The 14,485-nt window shown below is 56.0% G+C and overlaps 9 protein-coding genes across 9 annotated transcripts; 6 read left to right on the top strand and 3 right to left on the bottom strand.

Annotated features, from left to right (window-relative positions):
• Positions 1-897: 897 nt before the first annotated feature.
• N657DRAFT_657283 (uncharacterized protein) lies at positions 898-3,717 on the bottom strand (the record flags this gene model as incomplete). The annotated part of the gene is made up of 13 exons (XM_062794796.1): positions 898-928; positions 999-1,179; positions 1,212-1,381; positions 1,441-1,505; positions 1,536-2,003; positions 2,187-2,371; positions 2,435-2,477; positions 2,507-2,722; positions 2,782-2,903; positions 2,965-3,006; positions 3,036-3,301; positions 3,365-3,519; positions 3,586-3,717. 13 exons carry the CDS (start codon positions 3,715-3,717, stop codon positions 898-900), a joined length of 2,076 nt encoding a protein of 691 aa, XP_062646227.1.
• Positions 3,718-4,601: 884 nt separating this feature from the next.
• Positions 4,602-5,620, top strand: N657DRAFT_576241 (uncharacterized protein; the record flags this gene model as incomplete). Its single annotated transcript, XM_062789159.1, has 3 exons — positions 4,602-4,849; positions 4,944-5,114; positions 5,329-5,620. 3 exons carry the CDS (start codon positions 4,602-4,604, stop codon positions 5,618-5,620), a joined length of 711 nt encoding a protein of 236 aa, XP_062646226.1.
• Positions 5,621-5,796: 176 nt separating this feature from the next.
• Positions 5,797-6,781, top strand: N657DRAFT_505207 (uncharacterized protein). The gene is made up of 2 exons (XM_062787699.1): positions 5,797-6,433; positions 6,504-6,781. Exons 1-2 carry the CDS (start codon positions 5,973-5,975, stop codon positions 6,517-6,519), a joined length of 477 nt encoding a protein of 158 aa, XP_062646225.1. The 5' UTR covers positions 5,797-5,972; the 3' UTR covers positions 6,520-6,781.
• Positions 6,782-6,943: 162 nt separating this feature from the next.
• Positions 6,944-7,676, top strand: N657DRAFT_505553 (uncharacterized protein). The gene is made up of 3 exons (XM_062787701.1): positions 6,944-7,311; positions 7,368-7,393; positions 7,461-7,676. Exons 1-3 carry the CDS (start codon positions 7,044-7,046, stop codon positions 7,506-7,508), a joined length of 342 nt encoding a protein of 113 aa, XP_062646224.1. The 5' UTR covers positions 6,944-7,043; the 3' UTR covers positions 7,509-7,676.
• Positions 7,332-7,902, top strand: N657DRAFT_599625 (uncharacterized protein; the record flags this gene model as incomplete). Its single annotated transcript, XM_062790059.1, has 2 exons — positions 7,332-7,397; positions 7,474-7,902. Exon 2 carries the CDS (start codon positions 7,630-7,632, stop codon positions 7,900-7,902), a length of 273 nt encoding a protein of 90 aa, XP_062646223.1. The 5' UTR covers positions 7,332-7,397; positions 7,474-7,629.
• A 639-nt stretch (positions 7,903-8,541) lies between these two features.
• N657DRAFT_691694 (kinase-like protein) lies at positions 8,542-9,402 on the bottom strand (the record flags this gene model as incomplete). Its single annotated transcript, XM_062797122.1, has 1 exon — positions 8,542-9,402. One exon carries the CDS (start codon positions 9,400-9,402, stop codon positions 8,542-8,544), a length of 861 nt encoding a protein of 286 aa, XP_062646222.1.
• A 976-nt stretch (positions 9,403-10,378) lies between these two features.
• N657DRAFT_635195 (uncharacterized protein) lies at positions 10,379-11,347 on the top strand (the record flags this gene model as incomplete). The annotated part of the gene is made up of 2 exons (XM_062791327.1): positions 10,379-11,167; positions 11,225-11,347. 2 exons carry the CDS (start codon positions 10,379-10,381, stop codon positions 11,345-11,347), a joined length of 912 nt encoding a protein of 303 aa, XP_062646221.1.
• A 291-nt stretch (positions 11,348-11,638) lies between these two features.
• On the bottom strand, positions 11,639-12,873 carry N657DRAFT_505032 (uncharacterized protein). Its single transcript, XM_062787697.1, has one exon. The coding sequence runs from the start codon at positions 12,554-12,556 to the stop codon at positions 11,930-11,932; it is 627 nt and encodes a 208-aa protein (XP_062646220.1). The 5' UTR covers positions 12,557-12,873; the 3' UTR covers positions 11,639-11,929.
• A 336-nt stretch (positions 12,874-13,209) lies between these two features.
• On the top strand, positions 13,210-14,355 carry N657DRAFT_657263 (uncharacterized protein; the record flags this gene model as incomplete). Its single annotated transcript, XM_062794792.1, has 2 exons — positions 13,210-13,422; positions 13,492-14,355. The coding sequence occupies 2 exons, from the start codon at positions 13,210-13,212 to the stop codon at positions 14,353-14,355; spliced, it is 1,077 nt and encodes a 358-aa protein (XP_062646219.1).
• Positions 14,356-14,485: the final 130 nt, after the last annotated feature.

Raw genomic sequence — 14,485 nt, 5'->3', positions numbered from 1 at the left:
GAGTCAACTTCCAACAAAGGATTAAAGTGAGTCTTCAGCCCTTGTTCGCCGTCGATTCGTGCTCCCTCATGTTCTTGATCAAGATGATCACGCGAGGATCGCTTCTGGCCCTGGAAACCACGGCAACTTGCCGACTTGGGCAACCACAGAATGCGGGGCCCATTTGAGAGGCTTGAGTATTTGCACTTACCACTGGCTTTGGTGCACTTATTATCCCCACTCGCTACTGCCAATTATAGCCTAGGCATTCTGTTGCCAACACTGCCAATGTTCTTTTGCATCAAGACCTCGGATCCGAACCTCTAAGTGAAACGCCAGACGCGCCCAGCCCTCTGGCGCGACTGTTTTGCTGGACAAATCGCCCAGTTCTCTGGTTTGCATGTGTAATGTTGCTGATGCGTTTGAGTCCCTTGATTCAATGGACGATGGCCGCGATGGCCTTCAAATCTTGCTGTGATTGGTGGGCTGGCCACAGTTTACGGTTGGTCAAAGTAAGTGGAGATAAGTCCACCGAAGGCCAGGGGTTAGTGCAAATAGACAAGTAGCATTTTGAGACTCTGATGCGACTGGAAAAGCGAGTCCAGAATTTGCTCCTGCGCCAATAATTAACTCATGAGCAGGCATTGCTCAATCGGGCAATTGCAACGCAGCAAACGGCAATGACGCTGTTGTCATTCAATCACAAAGGAAGGTAAAATTTCATCAGAGGGAATCCAACATGACAGCATCGCCGAATGCTGATACCATTACTTCCAACCCTAACGACTACGGTATTACCGACCTCGGAGTCATAAAACACGGTCAGCCTGACCTCCCGTTGCTCATCCCTTCGCCCATCAGCTGCTAAAGCCGCGGCAGACCTTGAAGGATCAGCCGAGGGCTCCAACCTGCCTTTCTTTACCTTTTTTTGCCTTCCGGATCAGCTTCCCTTTCCGAGACCCGTGGCAACCGAACGGAGGACGCGGTATCAGGGAACATGCGCGATACCATGGCGCCACCCTGAATATTTGTTGTGGTTGACGGGCGGCTCCTGCAGCACCGTCCAGTTTTGCTGATGCTGCGAAGCAGTCCTGCTCAGTGCCAGACTCGAGACCGTCTCGTCCACCCACTCGTTCATCGTAGGGACTCTCGACCATGTCTTGGATGGGTGGAATGGATTGAGCCCGACAATGCCAGCAACTCTGCTGGAGTCTCGCCGTGAATCGGAAAACCGGGAGTGGATTTCTCTTGTATGACGGGCGAACTGGAAGCGGGGATCGCCGCACTTGCTGCTATGTCGCTCGATCTGGCTTGCTCCCGAGACGGATGTTCGAGTTTCGTGCTCGTTGCCGGGCCGCTTCCCCTGGTGGACGGTCGGCTGAATAGAGCTCGACCTGGAAACCTCGGGAGTGGCAGCGAGGATGATGCGAGGAGTCGTGCATTAGTACCCTCGTGGGTGACTGGGGGGTTGGCGGTGGCTGTTCTGTCTTCTTGGAATCCTGCGTGTCGACCATCAACACACTTAGCTGCTAGCTCTGCCTCTTCATTCCCGGCACCAGCTTTGACCCCTGACGTCTCCCTTTGACCGCTTCGAGCCACCGCCAGGAAAGTTTGCGAACCGAAGACGCAGGTGGATAGTAGGAGAATCGCGATTCCGCTCGTAGTGACACATTTTCCGGAGCCGTCCGCGGAGAGACCGGTCGCGGGGTTGACGTCGCGTCTGTGGGGGATGGCGACGCTGTGAACGCTCGCTTAGGATTCTGGAGTCTCAGAACGTTGATTTCAATCTTGTCCAGCAATGACTGTCTGCTGTCATGGCCGGCCGAGTCAATGTCCTGCGAGTCGACCAGCTCGCCAATACTGGGCTCGATGATGAAGCTCAGAGAGCTGCTGATCTTGCCCCGCGCTCCCGGCCGCAGCGTCACCAGACCTTTGCTGACAACGGCAAATGTTCCGCCGGTTTCTGAAGAGGTGTCGCCAGGTTCCGTGGAAGGAGTGCTGCTTGACAAGTACTCGCATAGAAACTGGTTGTCGAGGCAGGTCCGGTTTGGTCAGGAAAGCGTTTCGCGACTCGAGATAGCCCTTCTTCTCGGATCCAGAAACATCATCAGCCGACAAGCTGTCGCCTAAGCGTTTGGTAAAGTCGGGAAGAGGGTTAGGCGGCAGCAGTGGAGCAGCGCTTGTCACAAACATTACCGGAAGAGGACCTGATATGTTCCGCGTGCTGAGCGGAGGTCTCTGGCGGTCCTTCGTCGGCGGAGATACCCAAATAGCGCGCACACAGCCAAGGCCAGGAGGAGGAGGAGCGGTAAGAGAACGACCAGCAGCACGGGGTTGAATTGACCGTTCCCCGAGCCGTCTCCAGTCAGAGGACGGTGGCTGCCCGAAGAGTCTGTCCGGCGCGGCCCGGACTTCGCGGTTTCGGAGGGTGTTGCTTCACTGCCCGACAATGCACGAACGACGATGTTGAAAGATAACGCAGCCGACTTCTTGGAGTCCTCGATCTGGCCTTGATCTCAAGCGTGACAAGGCCGTCCTTCAAGCTACCGGGTGCTTCTCCAAACAGTGCCACCGTGCTTGCACCGAACTGGATCCAAGAATACGGCGAGCTCGTCTCAACTGAGATCTCGGTATCCTGAGGATTCAACAGGTACGGTCGCCGGTCAAACGAGAACGGCTTCCCGGGAATGATGGCAAACCCCGGTAGGCTCCCAGTGAATAAACCGGACGTGCCACCGTTCAGCTTGATCAAGATGGTCAGGTTCAGGTTGTTTGTGAAGGTATCACGGAGCGTAACGTAACTGTGAAGTTGGGCGACTCGGTATTCTCTGGGGGCACGCCAGTCATATGCCAGGTGTGCTTGTTGGCCGACAGCCAAGGGAGCATATTCGCCGTGGAGGCGATCGAGACGGTGCCGGGGTCGGCTGGTTTGCCATCGACCCTGACCGTATCCATCAGTCCAGTACATGACAAAAAGTGTCCCACGGGTAGCATTCAAGACAATGACGGTCTCGTCTGCCCCACAAGCTGGTGGGTTCCCACGTGAATGTCGAAACCCCAGAGCTGCTCCCGCGAAGCCGGCCACGTCGCTGGCAATGACTCGGAAAGAAAAGCGCTGTGGAGGCTGAATGAGAGATTCCGCGGATGGAGTCTTGCCGGTGAAAGAGAGCCGGGAGGAGTCGAAGGATATCTAGGCCGGGAGCGGCGTGTTGTCAGCCATGGTGGCATAGTATCTGATGGAATGCCTGGCGGTATGGAGAATGTGTTTAGGTCCAGCCGGAACGAAAACGCCTTTCCCGGGGCAGACAAGATAGCTGATGGACTGGAGATTGTGCAAAGTTTGGGAGCTTGTTTCTCAAAAGGGATCTCAACCCTCGGCACAGACGCCCGTGATACCACAAAGGTTGCCGTGTGTGTGGTTGACCCCGTGTCATCAGTAGCCACAAGACTCACAGGCACGCCTGCCAACTCTCCCGACGGGACATCGTCTGGTCCTGGAGTCCCAAACAACCGCCAAGAATCGCTTTCGATGGAGAGCCACTAGGGAGCGTTGGATAGGCTGTAAGCTATGGGCGAGCTGGAGGAAAATGTGGATGGGGAGAAGACGAAGGAGAAGAGCTGCCCGATTCTGGCGACTGGAGGTACTTGGGCGTTGATTAAGAGTGCAAAGGACGGGCTGGCCGTGGTGAGCCCTGCAAAGAGCAAGGCCGTGGCCAAGATCACGGCCAGTGATCCCATGGTGTTGACTGCAAAGGCACCTCTGCTGGTGCTGGCTCTATTGAACGTCGTCGACTACGTGTCGTGGGAGAATTGAGAGCGAAAGGAGGAGAACAATGGGGAAAGGAGAACCGATGGGATTCCCCCAGGGAGTCTGATCTTCAACCGTGAAGCCAATCTTCAAGGGGTGGTTGGGACTTGGTATTCGATCATTGTTGTCGTCCTTGCTCGGTGATGTTGGCAAGGGAGCAGAACCAGGTAAGCTAGCCAGCCCCCGACCCAGCGCCCTGACTTTCCTATCTCTTCTTTTTGATCGACACACGATTATTCGAAGGGAGCATTGTGGATGGGGGTTGGCCAATGTAAAGCATTCCAGTCGGTGGACCATGAGGATTGAGGGAGGCGGGACGAGCATGACGATACCTGCCAGGTGAGGGCATATCTCGACAAAAGGCTCCTTCGTGCCAGTTACTCCTATTAGGGGGGAGGCCAGCAAATCATCCAGAAGGCTGGCCCGGCATCTTTGATGTCGATTGTCCACGAGCGAAGGGAGCGGATGAGAGCGGAGGAGTGTGTGGTTGGGGATAAGCTTGCACTGGTAGTGACAATGTGGCGGGAGTAGTCAAATGAAGTCGGAGGACAATCTGCATTTTGCGATTGATAATGCTGCATGGATCTAAGCCTGAGGGTAGGTAAGCTCGGTAAGGTATCGTATGATTTATGTTGTCACGTTGTGGAGGTGGAGTGGTTTCAACTAATATGGTGGGGAAGGTCCAAACAACTGTTTCGAAGTCTCAGATTTTGCCCCGCATCTCGCCAACGGGTTATCTTATTGATTGAGCAGTCAACGCAAAGTTGGTTACGCCTCATACTGCATCAGAATCTGGGTCGAAGACTGCCTGAACATGAGCGACAGGCAGAGATCGCCCTCGCCAGAATTCTCACCCCTTGCATTCGGCGACGACTTTGCGCCCCTTCCAGAATACAAGGCTGCCGGAACCACAGAAGTGGACTTTTCGGGCCTCCTGGGTGAGCCTCTCAAGCTGCATGAGGACCTCAAGTCGGGATGCGGAGGCCAGCTCTGGCCGGCGGGCATGGTGCTGGCCAAGCACATGCTGCGCTACCATCGAGACAGGCTGCAACATGCGAGAATGTCGGTCCACATCTATCACCCTTAGTCATCGCCTGTTGCTGTGATGAGGCTTTCTGGTGGTGCGGGCCACTGACACAGTCTCTACTTCTCACAGACTCGAGCTCGGCGCTGGAGGGGGAGTTGTTGGACTTACCGTTGCACGAGGTTGTGCCAGCCTCGAACATCCTCTGTATCTCACCGACATGGTAGAGATGGAATCGCTGATGCAACACAACATTTCGTTGAACGGGCTCGACGATCGGGTCAGGGCCAGAGTGCTCAATTGGTGAGTAGTGGTATCCCCTCTCTGCCGTGGTGTTACCCCCCTCCTCCCCCCCTTCCCCCGCATCACACCAAGCTATTCTCTGCTGCAGTGACTACTGCCACCAGCGAATCGTTCCGGTTGGGTTGAGCGAGCATGAGGATGTGCCTGATGAAGCTCCAATGGAGCGTACGTCTCAAGATTGCTTTGCTCTACTAACAATGAATTTGCCATGCAGGGGCGAGCCGCTCTCACAAGAAATCCTCGATTTCAAGCCCGACATCATCCTCGCCGCCGATTGCGTGTACTTTGAGCCGGCCTTCCCGCTCCTGATGCAGACATTGCAAAATCTCATGGCCTTGGTCTCCACCGCCACCATCTTTTTCTGCTTCAAAAAAAGGCGGCGGGCCGACATGCAGTTTCTCAAGGCGGCCAGGAAAGCCTTCACTATCACCGAGATCGAGGACGAGGATCGCCCCACATTCAGCAGAGAAGGTCTGTTCCTGTACACGTTTACCCAGAAACAATGACGAGAGAAAATCCATCAAAATGCACTCCTGAGAACTCGGACCGACATTCCCACAGATGAAGGTAGGGGGGGCGAGTATGCGGGCGAGGCGGGATGAGAAACTTGATGTTTTCCCCACAAGGCTCACTGGACTCTTTGGACTCCCTACCGACACGTGTGCAGCGCCGAGGGATGCCGAAGGCCGGCATCTGCACCCGCAAATGGTGGGTTCCATCATTGGCAGCCAGCCCTACTGAAGCCGAGAACACCCAGGGACCGGGAGCGGACTTGGACCAGCTGTACCGGCTTGTTGACAGAGGTTCGCGATAGCTCTCAATGCTGGAACGTACAAATTCGGGAATTCAGCACGGCAAATGATGCAGAGAAACAAGAGTCGAAGAGACAAGTCGTCAGAGAAGGATCAGGCCGGCTGTGCCTTTTACCCCTGGCGCGCCCCGTGCCGTCCCAGGACTCTTCGGACGAACATTGTTACCCCTCCAGCTGGCAGGCTCTTGCCCAGCTCTCCGACCTCCAAGTGCCTTGATCGGGGATTCGGCGCGCGGGAGAAGTCAGGCCCTTGTGGAGGCCGCCACGCGTTTCGCTTCATGCCACTAACCGGCATGCATCGAGCGCCATTGCAGGGCGAATGGACGTGGTCATCGATTTTTGGGCGGAATTCTGCAAGTGGGTCAGAACTGACATGTCTCCCAACGCGTCAATGTTCTCATTGGCTGGGGTGGTTTCCGTTCCGGGTGACGGTTGGCTCGCTGTGCCTGAATGGCAGGGATGTGGAACAGCTCCCGTCCGGTGCCTTGCAGACAGTTGCAAGGAACAGGTTCGTCTGGCGCCATTTTTCTGACAAAACCTGATGAGCCGAATGCTCACTAACGGCAGATACGAGGAAGCTACGCCACACACTGACCAACCCTGTTTGGCTGCTACATCTAAGAAGAAGGCGTCCCACGTAGTGGGCTTGAAGGGCTCTTTAACAGCAGCTTGAGGCCGCTCTTGTACCTCCAACTATCCTTGTAATAGCGACGTGTTTGGACGAGGTGCCGAAACTGCACCCTGGAGCTCCGACTGTCCACGCCCCTTCGCCCCGGCTGCTCCGCAGCCCACCCTTGGTTGGCCACCCAGAGGTCTGGGATGTCTTAAATCTCGGCTGTCTCGTTGCCCTGTTGCCATGCGCTCTTTTCCTCCCAACCCTCGTCGTTTTCTTGTTTGCTTCAGCCCGACGGCCAACATTCATTCCTTTCTTGATCTGGCTCAGTGAGCTCACCTTCATTTGACGACATATCACAACTTAGCTACATCCTTGCTCCCGTCGACGAACTACACACTCCTTTGGCATCAGGTCAGAAGCCGATCTACTCCTCGCTTCGTTCCTCACGAAGGGCACACACTGCGTCACCGATATCGACTCCAAGCCGTTCTTGGTCAACAATATGAAGGCCACTGTCCTTGTCGCCGGCCTGCTGGCCTCGTTCGCCGTTGGCCAGCCGCATGGCCATGGTCATGGTCATCAGCACCGGAAGAAGGAGCACGGTCATCATCACAAACGCGGGCTGGTGGTGCACTGGGTCACCGAGACCGTCTACGAAACAGTTACCGCTATTGTCGACGACAGCACCACCGAGCTGATCATGCCAAGCACCACCCCCGCCACCACGACGCCCACGACACCGGCGAGCTCTAGCGCCAGTGCCAGCCCTGGTCAGTTCTATGAGGATGACACGACAAGCGTCTCTCCGCCGGCTACCACCTCGCAGGCTCCCCCGGTGGTGCAGCCTCCTCCGTATGTTTCTGCAACTGCAGACACACAACTTGATCATTCATATACTGACATCCGCTTCTATGGATAGCCCGGTGGTGGAGTCGTCTACCCCTTCCCTTCCGGCGCCATCCCCTAACCCACCTCCAGAAACTGGCAGCGGTAAGGGGGCATCCGGGAGCGGCGAATCCGGGACCGCTGAAGCTGGGAGCGGTGGATCAACGGTTTACAGTGGTGACCTCACGTACTTCCAATTGGGTATGGGCGCCTGCGGCTTCGACGACACCGGCAAGGACCTGAAGGAAAACCTCGTCGCCGTCTCGGCGGCGCTGATGGGCGCTCAGTCCAACGGCAACCCAATGTGCAACAAGGGCATCACCATCAGGGCCGGCGGCAAGACCATCCAGGCCACGGTCCGCGACAAGTGCCCGAGCTGCGCCCCCGGCGACATTGACGGCACCGAGAAGATGTTCAATGAGCTGTTTGGGTCTCTCACCGACGGCCGCCGAGCGATCGAGTGGTGGTTCAACTAAGGCAGAGACCTCCGACTCGATCCAAGCTGCATTCGTTTACGGAATAACTGCGAGTCGGGTGTTGGACGATCCATCCATCTTCCGACGTTATGATGTGATGCCAGTTTCTCTTCTTTTTTTGCCGTCCGTGACCGAAACATGGGACGGCTATATACCCATTTTGGACGCTCCGAATCGGGAAGAATACAGGTGCCTTACGTCCAGCCATGCTCCACGATCGGAGCCAGGAATACGGGACAGGGCGCCAAAGATTTGCCCGATTGATAGACTTCAAGCTTCTTGTACATACATAGGGGCAACCCCGGTTTTGAATTGACTACAGTCTGCCGGATGAGTTGCGACTCCACCTCGAAGCGAGGTGATTTCATGTCTGCGATCTAAGCAATCCTCATGTTTATTCACAGTGCCACAAATGTCGGTGTCAGGAGGTAGAGCGAGGGCAGTCAAGTTCAAAAGCTGGGTCCAACTTGCCACCTACAACATTACCACCAGTCGCATCAGGCATTGTCTATGGCTCAGTGGTTTGTTTAGCATCGACACGCTTTAAACCACAAACTGTGTCTGCTGAAGTGGTTAAACTTTCCTTGCTTAATTCGGTTGGTACCGCTAAGATTTCTTTCTGTTTGTGCCTCCTTATATCTATCCTAGCATACTCCTCTTCCGCCCGCGCATCCTCACGTCCGCCAGTTTGACTAACACTGAGGATGCCTTCTTGAACGTGTCCTTGTACGATGCGAGAACAGTAGCAAAGAGCCTCTCGGCCCTTGGGTGGGTGCTGGCAAACGCCCTCTCCAGAACGTAGAGATCCACGGCCCGGTCCTCGTCTGACATGCTCTGCGTCGCAAGCCCAAAATCGATCAGCACCACATCCCCCTCGAGCACCTTGGCCTTGTCCTCCTTCTCTTCCCCAGCAGTGCCCCCGTCGACCTGACCGCCTTGACTCGGCGGCGGCCTAAGCATCATGTTGCTCGTCGTCAAGTCCCCGTGTACCACCCCGGTCCGGTGCAGCGCGCCCACCGCCGCGCCGATCCTCTTCATCAGGTCAACGAGCGGCGTCGTCGTCGTCTCGTCCGCTTCTTCTTGTCGAGCAGAGTCCGTTTCCACCGCCGCCGCTGCTCCCTCTTCTTCTTCGCCGTCAGACCTCTCACCAAGCCACTCGTTGATGCCCATCCGCACGGGTATCCCCTCGATCCACTCCATCATCATCCACCCCGCGGCCGGGTCCATGGCGTACACGGCCGGGACAGGCACGCCCTCGCGCCGGCACCTCTCGAGGACCTTTGCCTCGGACGAGAGGCGCGCCTTGGTCAGGCGGGCATCGAGTATTGGGTGCCGGTAAGGTTTTGGCGGGCGGTATTTGAGCGCGCACGGCCGGTCGGGGAGCAGGTGCGTCGTCTTGTAAAGGCGGCCTTCGGCGCCCTGGGTGATTAGCGTTGGCGGGGCTGACGCGGGGTACGTGAGGACCTTTGGCGGGGGGAATTCGGTTTGGGCGGTCGCCATGGTCGGGGACGGGCGAGGCGGGAGAGGAGCGGGATGTGACGGGACGGTTGCTGCGAGTGTGATAGAGCTTCAGAACGTGCTTATCGGGGATGGTTTCGACATTGCAGACCCCGGCTTGCCTGGTCGGTGTCGTCTGGCGGGGTTTGTTCTGGGCCGCAAAAGTGGGGTGTTTCCGGTTTCGAAAGCAGTCAAAGTACGGATACACTTACAAAGTTAAGAAAACGAGCAAGGTAAACCACTCCGTCGTAAGGAATCATAATTATAGCGGCATAGAAAATCCATTGATGTATATGTCCGACCCAGGGGTTTTGATCCGTTAACCGAGGCTATAGAGCTTGAAAGCCCTTTTTCCTTCTGAGTTGGCCGAGTATTCTAAGCCAAGGTAAATCTCCTATCTAACCGTGTCACTGTTGGCAGATTACTCTGTATTCAGTAATTCTCACAACTGTATTGCTCTCGCGGCTGTAACGTTATTGCTCCTACAACTCTTTGACACTGCTCTGATTCCCGCTCTCTGACCCGACCCCAATACACACAAGACACCGTGGGCGAGTACAGCGACCAATGGGATTAGTTACCTCTTGACCAGGTTTAAGATGCCGCTGATTGTAACAATCCCCTGTCAATCTGGCGCTCTCACTGGGGAGATCGGCGAAATCTAGTGCCGTGATCACGGTGCACTTGCATCACAATGTCAATACCTACACCACTAAGCCCGGACTTGGGTCAACAGAGGACATCTTCCAGCATCAGTACGAGTAGGATAGTGCCGGCTTGAGCCTGGGGCGCTCAGGGACCTTCGCGAATGTCTGTTCCCAAGAAATGCTGCATTGTCTGCGGCGCCCCAATCCCCCAAAGCTGGTAAATAACCATCCCATCATGATACAGAGACAGCCAGACACGGGCAAGGGCATGGGCGTCTGCTAGCATCCTTCTCCTAGTCTGCGCCGCAAACCAAGACCCGCGAATACCAGGCATGAAAGCAGGGCTCGCCGTCGGATTCAAGCTTCGTCTCGCCGACGTCGCCGCCGTCAGCAGGGCAGGTCGCCCGCGGGACCGCGTCGCGGAGCCTGAGAGGAATATTGATCTGATGCCGCCGAGTATTCAAGCTACGCCTATTCACCTGGATAGCAGTCCTCGCCTCATCGGGTTTCCTTTCCACTCGACTTGCTGGTGCATCCTCTTCAAACGCTTGTCGTGGGGTGACCGGGAGCTGCAACTCCTTTTCGACCTCTGCCTCTCCTTCAGGAATGAGGAGATCATGTTTGACTGGGATCACAATTACGGCGGAACGGTCAGCTATGACGACGACTGCCGCGTGCTTGGCCCCGGCGAAGAACCCCATCTGTCCTCATGGGCCGACAATGACCCCAATGACGGTGAAGAGTATCCTCTTCACCTACATGAGCTAGATCGCATTTTCGAACAGCGGACCAACGATAGCATTCCTACTGCGAATTGCCCCACGCGACTGCAAAGATACGCTAGGCCGACTCACGCGGATGCCTTCCAAATGCTGACCGTCGAGATCCTGCAGTCGATTCTCGTACGGCTCCCTGCGCCTGACGTTGCTGCTGTGAGAATGGTCTCCCCGGCGGTCGCCAACGTCCATCTGCATGATAAATTCTGGAGAACTCGCTTTCTCTCAGGGCGGGAGTTCGATTTCATCTTCGAGACCCAACGGCATCCCCACGACTCTTCGTTCAAGGGTCGGTGGAAGTCGACGTATTTCTCTGTCCGAGAGTTGCGACACCTCCCGGTTGTGGTCAGTAGAAAACGGGTATGGGCGTTGGTTTCCTCTCTCTTGGATCTACTGTCCAAGGCTGGAAGCGCCAGCTGTGATGGCAGCTCCGTGCCGTTCTCCATCGAAGACAACGGCGACTCATCCAGTGTTGATATGGACTGGGAAACAGCCAGCAGCGAAGAGGTGCTTTGTGCCCGGTAAAAGCGCGCTATGCGAACGAACTGTACCGATTCCTGACGATGCCACGGCTCTCTTTGTGTTTACCGTCGAAATCCACGGTCGGCAATACATCTCCGGGTTACGAATTCGTCATGGGAATTGTGCCTCCGTGAGGCTGGGATACCATTGTCCTAGCAATGAGACGGTGGTGGTCTGCCGCGGGCGGGGATTGCTTCGCATCGAGGGCTTCAGCCTTGCCCACGATCAACGTGGATCCGCGGATTGTCCGTCATATCAGCGGCGAGGACTTCATCGGACTGCGTTGGAGATCATCATGGTATTCCGAAGAAAAGACTTGTCCTACGAGGGCAAGTTGTTGTTAAACATTTGAAAGGTGGCTTCGACGTCAGTCTCTCCTCTGGGTAGTTCCCAATGCTCACTTTGCCTGATCTAACCACATCCTTTCGACTCTAGGCCCTTGAGCTACGGTCCTTATCCATCTCAAACGGACGACCGAGTCACACAGATCAAGCGGGGCCCGAGGGATTCGACCACACAACCCTCTGGCACCCTGACTTTCCCGGGCCACACCTCACATTCCTAGGGACCAAGCGCATACTGAAATCAGATCCTGACCAGGATTTGCCCTTGTCGACCCTGATATTCGGAGGTGTCCGAGGTCAAGAGTTGCAGCACGTTCTCGGTGCCACCGTCTGGGTTGATGAAAGCGATGAATCCATTCCAATTGTGCTCGCCATTGAAATATCTCGCGCGGCAGGCCAGAGTCCGCTCCGTTTCGGCTACTCGGACGCGGCTTTGACGTCGGCGACACTGTCGTCCAAGCTGACAGAGAAGTTCGAGTTTCCAATTGATGGTCCAGGCGGTGAGCGTATCGTTGAGATGCAAGCATGCTATGGGGATGATGGTGTTGATCGGTTTGCCGGCTTTGAGGTAATCACCCCTTCCTTTCTTCTTGTCTCCGCCAGTGTTGGCAGGCATGTAGAGGCGAACCGAGTACCAGGTACTGACGGCCTTCATATTCAGGTGGTAACCAACCATGGCCAGGCAGCTTTCCTCCCCTCCTACGTTGGTGGAACGTTCGCATCGCGGAAAGTGGAAAAGCAAACCTCTACGCTTCAACCGTAGTCTGCATGTTGGTTTTGGGGGGGTCTGGGTGAGTAATAGGACGGACAGGCTTACACTATGGCGAGTTGAACCAATGCTGACGGCTGCATTACCTATGGCAGACATTCAGAAGGGGCTTCATCGACTTTGGCGCTATTTGCACAGACTCGTCAGCGGAGTGTGACTCGGCGGGAAGAACAAGCACCCATGATATGGGAGGAAATGGGGAGGATTCGGTGATCGACGCAATCCCAAGTCTCGCATCATCGGCCTAGAGCTCAGATCATCAGAAAGTAGAAGACTTGGTTGATGATCGCTTACAGTGGTCGATTCAGGAGCGCTGTAGTGCCGACTAGGTAAGTACTTACCTCTGTTTCAAGCCTTCTACAGAAAGCGTAGGACAAAGAAGGCGCTCATCAGATCCTGGAACGGGGGACGGTGACGATCTTGCAGCGCTTCCGACGCCAGCCCCATGTCGGAAGTTGATATCTGCCAGAAGGCAGTCGATCGTGATGCCTATGGCCCAGCCTATTGCGTCGCCCCCACGCTGCCGTGTTCAATGCTGCGGTATCTTGTTCTCATCCCATCTTCCGGTCCGGCTGCTGGAGGCTCAGCTCGAGATGATTTGTAGACCTGCCCAGAATGTCCCGTCCTCGAAACAAAGATTTCCTTCATTGTTTCATAATGCCGAGAAAGTTCAACACCAACCTCAATGATTCGTCTCGATCACAACAAGAAAAAACCACAAAGGAACAGCGAGAATGAGAAACCCGTCTAAGATGGTCAACTCATTAGTCTGGACCCCTGACGAGGCCAAATATCTTAAGGCGATCTTCCGCTGGCAAGAAACCGTAGCATCCGCTGAAGATGAAAAGCGGCGACGAGAGGCCGAAGACGCTGCCCGAAGTGCGTGGGAACAGAAGCCAGCCGCCGAGTTCCGCATCCTTGTAATTGGAGGTAGAGGCACAGGCAAAACGGCCCTTCTGACCCGGGTGAGCAACCAACCTCCCACCCAGTCAAGGTCCATCACCAGCGTGATAGCTAATGAACGACCACTTCAGTTCGCCCAAGGCACCTTCCACGGCGAAGACCACCCTCCGGACCCCTTCTACGAGCGCGGGCGCCGACATCCAGTCACCCTCGACATGACGCCGCCCACCATCACCACCACTACTACTACTACCGCCAGCACTCCCACGTTGCCGACGACTCTTATTCCCAGTTCACCCATCACCAAGAGCAACCTCCAACCCCACCCCAACAACAACAGCAACGGGAACCATCATTCCCCTCAGACCCAGACCTACAAACAAACCTACATGATCGACACCCTCGAGTTGCCCTCCAAGCACCTCCACAGCAACCCAATGCTTGCCCAGGCCCTCTCCATCACCGAGGCGGCCGTGCTCGTCTACTCGGTCCGCGACGACGCCTCCTTCCGCCTGGCGCAGGGCCTAGCCGAGTTTATGCACGAGCACTTTTCCCCTGCATCTTCTTCTTCTTCTTCTTTTTCTTCTGCCCCGTCCATCCGTCGTTCTCTTATTGTTACTACTACTAGTAGCAGTATTCGTCCCCGTTCTTTCTCGCCGTCTCTGATCGCGAAACTCGCGGCGGCGGCGGGCAACATTGAGAACACGACCGCAGTTGGTGGTGGTGGTGGTGGATGTGATGACAAAGGCCGAATCTGCCCGCTTATCCTGGTCGGCAACAAGAGCGACACCCCGCTGTCCTCCTGCTCCTCATCCTCCTTTGACGACGACGAACCCGTCGCGGTCCTGCAGTCGCAGCGGGCTGTCGCGCGGATGCGCATGCCGGCAGCGGAGCGGACGTTTTGTTTCTCGAGGTGTCGGCCAAGACTGGGGAAGGGGTGGACGAGGTATTTGAGGTGGTCGGCCAGGAGGTGCTGCGGGTGCGGAGGGAGGTGAGAGAGAGGAAAGCGATGGCCGAGCGGGGGAGGTCGACGGTTGAGATTGGTGGGTCGGTCAAGACTGTAGGGGGAGAGGGTGGTGCGAGGCGGAAGGGTGGGTTGTGGAGGGCGCTGTTTGGAAGGCGGAG

Source organism: Parathielavia appendiculata, assembly GCF_033297405.1.
Source record: "Parathielavia appendiculata strain CBS 731.68 unplaced genomic scaffold N657scaffold_9, whole genome shotgun sequence".
NCBI classification, from domain to species: domain Eukaryota; kingdom Fungi; phylum Ascomycota; class Sordariomycetes; order Sordariales; family Chaetomiaceae; genus Parathielavia; species Parathielavia appendiculata.
This window is presented reverse-complemented; position numbering and strand designations above follow the sequence as displayed.